The sequence below is a fragment of the Camellia sinensis genome, chromosome 14, assembly GCF_055761805.1.
Source record: "Camellia sinensis isolate YWXY chromosome 14, ASM5576180v1, whole genome shotgun sequence".
NCBI classification, from domain to species: Eukaryota; Viridiplantae; Streptophyta; class Magnoliopsida; order Ericales; family Theaceae; genus Camellia; species Camellia sinensis.
The window spans coordinates 70,738,824-70,748,829 of NC_138974.1; the positions used below are offsets into that span (position 1 = coordinate 70,738,824).

The window sequence follows — 10,006 nt, forward strand, 5'->3', positions numbered from 1 at the left end:
CCATTAGTAAGCATTGCATGATCAAATTTTTCATGCCATTGCTTAGGTGCTTGTTTTAATCCATAAAGGGATTTTACAAGTAGACAAACTTTCTTTTCTTGCCCTGATACTACAAACCCTTCGGGTTGTTCCATATAGATCTCTTCATTTAGATCACCGTTTAAGAAAGCTGTCTTAACATCCATTTGATGTATTTCTAATTTAAACAACGCTGCTATAGCAATAAGCATGCGAATGGATGTTATTCTTGTCACAGGGGAATATGTGTCAAAATAATCCAGACCTTCTTTTTGTCTGTAACCTTTAACTACAAGTCTAGCTTTATACTTGTCAATTGAACCATCTGCTTTCATTTTTTCTCTTGAATATCCATTTATATCCAAGAGGTTTAGAACCTGGTGGAAGATCCACCAATTCCCAAGTATGATTTTGCATAATGGATTCAATTTCATTATTAACAGCCTCTTTCCACAAAAGTGCTTCAGGACCTGTCATTGCTGCCTTAAAGCTTTGAGGTTCATTTTCTAACAAGTATGTCAGAAAATCTGGACCAAAGGATTTTGATGTTCTCGCTCTTTTACTTCGTCTTGGTTCATCATTAGTTAAATCCTGTTGGTCGAGACTATTACTGGTCTCTTGTGTTTGATTGTCATTAGTCTCTTGACTTTGTGTACAATCATAAGTTCTTTTCTGTGAACTTAATTCATGTCCTTTCTTGTAAGGAAAGACATGTTCAAAAAACACAGCATTCCTTGACTCTATAATAGTGTTCACATTTATATCAGGTATTTCTGATTTATAAGTCAGAAACCGATATGCACTACTATTCTGAGCATAACCAATAAACACACAATCTACTGTTTTTGGTTCAATCTTAGTCTTTTTAGGAACAAGTACTTCAACTTTTGCCAAACATCCCCACACTTTTAAGTATTTGTAGGAAGGTGGTCGACCTTTTCACAAATCATAAGGAATGCTTTTGGTTTTCTTGTGGGGTATTCTATTAAGAACATAATTAGCAGACAATATTGCTTCCCCCCACAAGTTCTGTGGTAAACCTGAACTTAGTAACATGACATTCATCATTTCTTTTAGGGTTCTATTCTTCCTTTCAGCAATTCCATTTTGCTGTGGAGAATAAGGGGCTGTACTTTGGTGAATAATGCCATGTTGTGCACAAAATTTATTTAATGGTGCATCATATTCACCACCCCTATCACTTCTAATATAAATCAATGAATTTTAAAACAAATTCAAGAAAAAACCAAAATAATTATGACTACTCAAGTCAGAATTAATGTTTTGACAAAATCATATCCTCATAAAAAAAATTTTGCCTAAGAATCAAACAATTCAAAAACCCATTCGATTGTATACATTCTTGCAACTCAATAACAAATAAATGTCACTGTCATAAAAATATTTGTGACAGAAGAAAATTAAATTATCTCAACTAATGCAAGAGATACACCCCCATATTAATAAAATGGTTCATGGTTTAACAAATTCTACTACGCAAGTAAAATAATTATTAATGACATCTTGTCACATAATTCAATAATCAACATAAAAGATTTCTTAAATTACTTCCCAATTAAACGGACCGATATAATTACATACATCTTCATGTTTAAATTTCTCTGGTGTTTAAACACCCATTCAAAATTGATTAGAAATATTCAAATTAACCTGCTTATGTCCAAAGTCGACATAATAATTTATCATTCCAAATCACTTGAAATTATTGCTAAGAAATAACTTGACTTGATATCATACATGCATATCAAACGCATCAACTAAAAATAATGAATTAACAAAATAAATTAATCATGCACGATCCCATCACTTGCATCATGAAATAAAAGGATTCTCAACTCATAAATAAAATCCAACGCATTTAAACTTTAAACTTCAAAATGACAAAACATACCTTCATTTAATAAGTTTGATTTATACATAAATAAACAAATTAAATATTCATTAAAATGTTCTTGTGAATATATATATATATATATATATATATATATTTCCGACTCAAGAGCAGAAACAATTCAAGACTATGAATCCACATTGTAATAAAAATAAAATTAGTTTGTAAAACTAATATTTTACTCTAGAAACAAATTCTTCCATGTATACTCATGATGAACTATGATAAAGTCAAAATAAATAACACTTTTTCACAAAGGGTTCAAAAATAAGTGGTCTACCAAACGAAACCATAAGTTACTTACAAAATTAACAGATTGTGACCGAGTCACAAAGTTACATGATTGATTAACAAAATTAATTTTCTAGTTACTAAAACCAGAAAATAAATTACAATACAACATAATTTTATTTTCCTTGTTACTAAAACTAGTAAAATAAAATACCGAAATAATATCTGATTACAAAAATCAGAAAACCAAACCACAAATTAATTTTCTAGTTACTTAAACCAGAAAATAAATTATAACACAAAATCATTTTATTTTTCTTGTCACTAAAACTAGAAAATACTGTAATTTTATTTTCCTTGTTACTGAAACTAGAAAATAAAATACCACAATACTATCTTATTACAAAAATCAGAACAAACACAAAATAAATTTTATTTTCTTTGTTACTAAAACTAGAAAATAATATAATTTTATTTTCCTTGTTACTAAAACTAGAAAAATAAAATACCAAAATAATTTTCTGTAATACCAAATAATATTCTGCAATTGTTAATAGCACCAGTATATTACTACTAGTTGTCAAAGAAATACTATCTGTCAAATAGCATAAATCACTATTTGTTTTTCCAAACACAGAAAATTAATATAATGAAGATACCAAAAAGGAATCTGTCTTAAGATTGTAGGACAATCTTCACTGTATTAAAAAAGATTAAATTCTGTTTGAAAACGGGAAGGGCCCTGTTTGGATGAACAAAAAATCAAAACCAATTTAATTTAAATTCTGGATTTTATTTTAATAAAAAATAAAATTAAATTCAAATGTTTTTGGCCCAAAAAGATTAGAAGCCCAACCGATCGGCGGTGCGCGTGTGGTGATTTTTGGGTCCAATGGGTCTAGCCCATAACCTCTCCCTCTAAAACACTTGGGTACCCCTTGGGGCACACCCCAAGTATCAAACCCAAGCCTTATAAACCCTTTCAAAACTTCCCACCAAATCAATGTGGGACAAGCCAATTTACAACCTTAAGGAATTTCCACCAAAACTCCATTTCCATGGAGCACACTTTGGCTTCAATTTCCCATTCACTCGGTAATGGTTTTGAGCAACCAAATATACCACGTGAATCACAACGCGGCATAGAACGCGTTACCACTTTGACCCATGTAAATCGATGCAGGGGGCCCACTTAAAAAATAGACCAAACTTGAGAAAAAATTCTGATTTTATCCAGAATTTTTCCACCATTTCCAACAAAATTAGTCTTTGACATGCTATTAGTAGTCAGAGGTTGTCTTTCTATGCTGTTGCTTTAATTTAATTTCCAAGTGCTTCACTTTATGAGTGCATAGAAAACAAATGCGCGCGCGCGCGCACACACAGAGAATAGAATGAGAGGTGGAGCGCAAGAACTCTTTTTAACAGGAGACTTTGGCAAATTTTAATTATTATACTACTATTACACATACATGAAAGTTACATCAACTTATCTAGATTTCATAAGAGTGATAATGGCTTACATCAGATCCACAAGGTACCTATCACAGGGGAGTATGCGCGCGCCAGATGGACGGCCCAGATTCAAAATCATCATTTCAAAATAATACAAAACATTATCACATTGTTTCACTACTATGCAAAATGACTCGTATAAATACCAATTATTATGCACCCCCCTAAGTTTCCATATACAACAACAACAACTAATCGGTGGAGTCACTTCGCTAAGGAAAGAAAGAAACAGAAAAAGAAAAAATGGTGCAAGAGGAAATCAGGAAGGGTCCATGGACTGAACATGAAGATGTTCAGCTGGTTTTCTATGTGAATTTGTTTGGCGATCGCAAATGGGACTTCATAGCCAAAGTTTCAGGTTTGAAGGTGGCGGGAGACAAATATACGGTACGTTTATCTGGGCATGTCATGGTTTTTCCATGGAGCTCTATGTTTAACCACATGATTATGTTGTAGGGTTGAAAAGGACAGGAAAGAGTTGTCGATTGCGTTGGGTTAATTACCTCCACCCTGGCCTCAAACGCTGTAAGATGACCCCCCACGAGGAGCGGCTTGTGCTTGAACTTCACAACAAATGGGGAAATAGGTTTGAAAATTTCTATATATGCATAACAAACAAGTCACTATGATTACAGTTCAATTCATGCATATCCCCTTTTTATGTTTATATGCATAGACATAAGAATTATTAAAAAAATGATGATCTAATACACGAGACTTCTGCTAAATTAGGCCTTTTGCTATGATTAATATTATAATTGCATGCAGATGGTCAAGGATTGCCCGCAAGTTACCTGGGCGAACTGACAACGAGATCAAGAACTACTGGAGGACTCACATGAGGAAGAAAGCGCAAGAGAGGAAACGAGCCACGTCTCCAATATCCTCTGTTTCCAACTGTTCTTCAGCGTCAAGCAATGCTCCTGTGGACTCTACGCCGGTGGTTGAGACCAAGGAACGAAGCTTTTATGACACCGGTGGTGTGGTGTTTGCTCCATCTTCAATATCAACTTCTAAAAGTTCTTCTGCTTCGTTGTCAAACAATCCTCCAATGGATTCCATGGTGACTGTCGCAGAAACCAAGGAAATAAGCTTTTTTGATACTGGCGGCCTTGAGATGTCGGTTCCAAAGGGAAAGAAGGATCAGGAAGAGTACTCCATGGATGACATATGGAAAGATATCGCTATGTCTGAAAATGAAACAATAAAATCATATCATGATGGCTATGGCGAAGAGGGTTGCAATTTCTTCGGCCAAACAATGACTTCTCCAGTCTGGAACTACGCTCCTGACTTGGCATGGATGATGGAGGAAGAGGAGAGTAAGTTGTTCCCCGCTATAAGCGATCAAATTTTTGGATGTTATGAGCAAGCGAGCTCAGATCTAACCGGCTAATCATATTCTCATTTATTCAAATTTGTTCATAGGTGTAATATAGGTAGTATGGATAAGGAAGCAACTCTAACTTGTATAGCATGGGGTTTGAATTTGCAGTGTTCAGTTTTGCTTGCAAATCGACCTTGTGCATATATAATTATAGTCAGTGTCTGTGTCTCTGTCTGTGTCCGTGTTTGTATGCTATATAATCCATGTAATGTGTACTATACAAGTCTGTGTTCCAATAGTTAGATGAAGATTGTGTTCTATGAAATTTGTATCTCTCTTTATGCATACAAACCAAACAGAGATAAAAGGTTGTGCCCAAGAACTCTTATTTCATCAAATTTGCTGATAAAACGGATACACAGAGATTAAGGATGATAAAAATACTGAGCATACAGAGCTTTTGTGCCTCTAATGGAGGTTTAGGATAGTAAAGGAATAATTCCACTGAAATAGCTAGCTAATTAAACAATTTCATATTCGAGATTACAAATAATTAAACAAAAAACCTGGCCTAATTAATATATGTATATATTTTGGGTGACCAACAGCCTAATGCTAATATTGGTCAACTATGGACATAAATAATGAATCAGAACCTCATTCCTGTTGTATTAATGTATAATAAGTTATATGGTAAACTTTTGATTAGTTAACATTATTCATTTAATTGTGGACATGGTAATCTTAAAATTTTAAGAGAGGGAATACATGGGTGTCCACATTTTTTTTTTATTCTTTCTCAATAAAAAGGGTAGGAGGGTGTAACCAATTGCAAAATTCCTCCTTAAAGATGGACTTGAGCCATTACTTGAACCATATGTCTTCGCAAAATTTTTTTGTATACTAATAGGATACTAAGTGATATTATCGTTCCACCAATCATAAATATATATGCCTCCAAGTGTCTCCAAACACCCAACAATATTGTCCATAATCCACTACTTTCCACCAGTCATAATAGTGGAATGTGCATGCAAATACCTTATCTACATATAAAAAAACACTATTAATATAACATAAAAGATTCAAAAATCACTATTAATTGTGTGTACAGTAACCTAACTTTAGAAGATTCAGATCCCATATTGTATAATATAGAAGGTATCTCCCGTACTTCTTCAAGTACCGAGGTGAATTTTGTTCAATCTGAAAATTACTACCATGTCGCTTCATTAAGACCTTTTTTTGTTGAACACCAGAGCACAAGGTAAATGGTTACTATAACAAGTGCTTTTCGCAGTTACATGAGAACACATTTAAAGTAGTAGTTTGCTATTTTAAAACATATATAAGAAATAAATAATAAGAATAATTTAGTGGTAGTGTGTAAGCGGTGAGAGCTCGTGCTTTCCAAAGCGGTCCGAATAAAAATGTTTTTAACATTATTTATGGGGTCTGGCTTTGGTCTAGTCTGTCGTCGGACTGGATCATACTGTTGGGTCTGTGGGGGCTTATCACGGGTTCTGTTTTGAAAATTTGAACCGTTAATGTGTAGAACTCGTCGAGTACTATATGGTTGTGAAAAATCACGTTGATCGGATATCGATAGCTATGTGATCAAATTAGTTTTGTATAAAAAAAATAGACGGTGAATAAATTAACGATTGATAAAAAACTGTTTTGATCACATAGCTATCAATATCCGATCAACGTGATTTTTCACAAGCATATAATACTTGACGAGTTCTACACATTGAATTAATGGTTCAGATTTTCAAAACAAGACCCGTGATGAGTCCCTACAAACCCAACAATACTGTCCAATCCGATGATGGACTGGATCAAACCCAGGCCTTATTTATAATCATAGCATAATATAATATTCTATAGTTATATAGTGGCGGAGTGCTTACCCACCAAAATCCATTACATAAATTTAATAATTAAAGTCATTAACCTGTCATTAACCTTTTATCTCACAGTTTACTTAATTGTTTTCTTTGATTGAGAATGACATATTAACAGCTAAAGTAAGAAACAAAAGTTGATTGAGATTATTTATTTATTTATTACGTGTGGACCGGTTTAGGCCAACACATCATTTGCTGATTTGAGCCAACAACTTTTTGATTAGGAGAGGGAAAATAATTAACCTGAGACCAACAAATTGCTAAATGCTAATAATGTGACATTTCTTGAGAGTTAATTACCGGATATATATGGCTTATGTGGGGATATATTTTCTAAGGACCAACACATGGTCAAGGTGACGCCGACGTGTCAGCCGAGGTATCACATGTCGTGGTCTTAACGCCGAGATGATCTCAGCTAAGCCGAGGTTATCTCCAAAGTTATCGGAATCCGGGATAAGCGGATAAGGGACAAGAGTCCTAGATTGAGGAAGGACTTCAGTCTGGATAAGGATAAAGCTCTTAGGGAGTTTATCTTTATCTATTGGAGAGTCTAGGATAAGCACTGAGCAGAAGTCCATTAAAGCTAGGTTTCTATTGGGACTAAGAATGAGTTAACTATAAAATAGAGGCACCCCCATAGCTCTAAGGTACGCAATTTATATTCTGAACAGTGAGTTAGCTCTTGATTTATCTTTGAGAGATAATTGACTTGATCGTCGGAGTGCCCCCAAGTGGACGAACCACTGCCAGAATCTCTTATTTCTGTTGCAGGTCAATCCGGTGCCATCTATTCTGCTAGTGTTCTCTAGCTGAATACAGAGTTGGCAGTGTGGTCAGAAATCGACTCACACGATTTGGCGCCGTCTGTGGGAAAGAAAGGAGAATAGATGGCCAGTGACGAACAGAAGGATAAGGTTAGGGATGAAACCCCTGCTGGGAACGGTAAACACGTTGATCCTAATATGGAGGAAGATGGTTGCAACGAGGAGACTCAGAACCAGAATCACGGAAAGAAAGACGTCGGCCAGGATGGCGACGTGCCAAAGAAACCAGATCGAAGTGGGTACTACGTAGGGGTGAGCATGGTTCGGATTGGACCGGATTGGGGTAAAACCAGGACCAATCCGTTATCTACGGTTCCTGAAAAATTGGAACCAATCCAATCCATTTAAATCATGGAACCAATCCGAACTAATCCATTTAAATACGGATTGGATCGGTTTAGGACCACGGATTCACATAATTAAATAACAAAAAAATATATATAACACTTTAATTTCATAAAAATATAAACATAGCGCTATATTAGTTCCACAATAGCAACATCTATTTCTATAATAGCGACATACTGTGCTAGAATTTAAACAACCATAAGAAAACTGGTTTCACCATAAGTATTTAGACCATTACAAATTAAAACTAAAAACTAACAAACAAAAGTAATAAAAGAAGATATTATATGGTTTTAGGTTTGAGTTTAGATTTTATATAGAATAAGAGAAAATACTATGGGGGAGGATGTATAATAAAAATATATACTATTTGTATACGGTCCGGATCGGTTCCAATCCGGAACCGTGGGGTTCAATCCGGAACCAATCCGTGTACTACGGATTTTTAATTTCTCAATCCGGAACCGAACCACGGATTCAAAAAATCAATCCAAACCTATCGGATTGGACTGGACTGGATCGGATTACGGATTTCACGGATTCCTTGCTCAGCCCTAGTACTACGACGAGGACGACCTCCAGGTATGGAAGGATAGATGCCTGCGGAGGGATGAAGAAGTGAAAGTGATGGCGAACAAATTGACAGACCTGCAATCAATCGTCAGTTTTATGATGCAAAACAACGTCATGCAGCCACCGTTCCTGCTGCAGGACATGCCGATTCCAGCGGCCAATGCCCAGAAGGGAGGGCAGAAAACAATCCCTATAGCCCCCCAGCACACCAGGAGTGAAAGACACTCTCACTGGCCTTCAAGGGAGGTCGGGCGAGGAGAGTCGATGAGGGAAGAATCTCGAAGGACACATCACACCAAGGAGGCAGACCCCAAAGAACATCGGCATGTTCAAAGGCAGGCACTGTGCTTCGACACAACTAATGGAAAAAGGTCGAAGAGGGCTCACAACGAAACCGAAAGTAGTGCACCAAAAAGGTTGAAATCAGGAGATAGCCGAGCTCCTGGGCGAACAGAGGAGGACTTGAGAGATTACCTCAAGAGGAAGTAATAAGATGCCGAGGTAACCTCCCATGTTAAGCCGAAAACACCATTCTCGGCGGAGTTGGACAAATTTGAGGCCCCAAAAAGATTCAGTATGCTGAGGTTCCAAATATACGACGAAAAGTCGGACCCCAACTTTCACGTCGGATTATACTTGAACTCGATGGCACTATACACTGGGAACGAGCCGTTGCTCTGTATGGTGTTCCTCTCATCCTTCGAGGAGATTGCATCAGACTGGTTTCACAAATTGCCAAAGGGAAGTGTGAAGACCTAGGAAGGCCTGGCTGAGATGTTTGTGGCCAGGTTCGTGACAAACAAACTACAGCCATTAAGGGTAGATGCTTTGATAGCTCTGAGAATCAGCAAGGATGAAGGCCTTAGGGCCTACGCAAAAAGTTACTATAAGGTGTTCAACCGAATACCCGAGTGCAACCAAGTGGTGGCGGTCGTATCTTTCAAGAACGGCCTGAAAGATGACTGTCCACTACGAAATTCTTTGGCAAAGACATTGCCAAAAAGCATAGAAGAGCTCATGGCCAGAATTGAGAAGTATGCCAGAGCCAAGGAAGACACATCGGGAACAAAAGAGACAAAGCAAGAGAAAGGAAACGGCTCGCCGAAGCGAGGCCGAGGTAACAACGGATCCAACAAGCAAGAAATAGGACTGAGGGCTACATAGGCAGTCACAACTGTGTTCCGAATCCCAATTCACAAGGTCTTGGATAAAATCTGATCCCAGCCCTATTTCGGAGTGCCAGTTAGGGTGCCAGGAGAATTCATGGGAAGAAGCCTTGGTAAGCATTGTGCTTACCACAATGAGGATGGGCACCTGACTCAGGGTTGCAGAGCCCTGAAGACAC

The 10,006-nt window shown here is 36.7% G+C and overlaps 1 protein-coding gene across 1 annotated transcript; it reads left to right on the forward strand.

Annotated features, from left to right (window-relative positions):
* The first annotated feature begins 3,798 nt into the window (after nucleotides 1–3,798).
* LOC114296680 (transcription factor MYB48) lies at nucleotides 3,799–5,328 on the forward strand. The gene is made up of 3 exons (XM_028241005.2): nucleotides 3,799–4,063; nucleotides 4,133–4,262; nucleotides 4,445–5,328. The coding sequence occupies exons 1-3, from the start codon at nucleotides 4,009–4,011 to the stop codon at nucleotides 5,070–5,072; spliced, it is 813 nt and encodes a 270-aa protein (XP_028096806.1). The 5' UTR covers nucleotides 3,799–4,008; the 3' UTR covers nucleotides 5,073–5,328.
* Nucleotides 5,329–10,006: the final 4,678 nt, after the last annotated feature.

Bases quoted from the DNA above. Each gene is read 5' to 3' on its own strand.
- LOC114296680 (XM_028241005.2), top strand. From the start codon at position 4,009: ATGGGACTTCATAGCCAAAGTTTCAGGTTTGAAGGTGGCGGGAGACAA. The intron at 4,064-4,132 runs GTACGTTTATCT...ATTATGTTGTAG, and splicing joins TGGCGGGAGACAAATATACG to GGTTGAAAAGGACAGGAAAG. The intron at 4,263-4,444 runs GTTTGAAAATTT...AATTGCATGCAG, and splicing joins CACAACAAATGGGGAAATAG to ATGGTCAAGGATTGCCCGCA.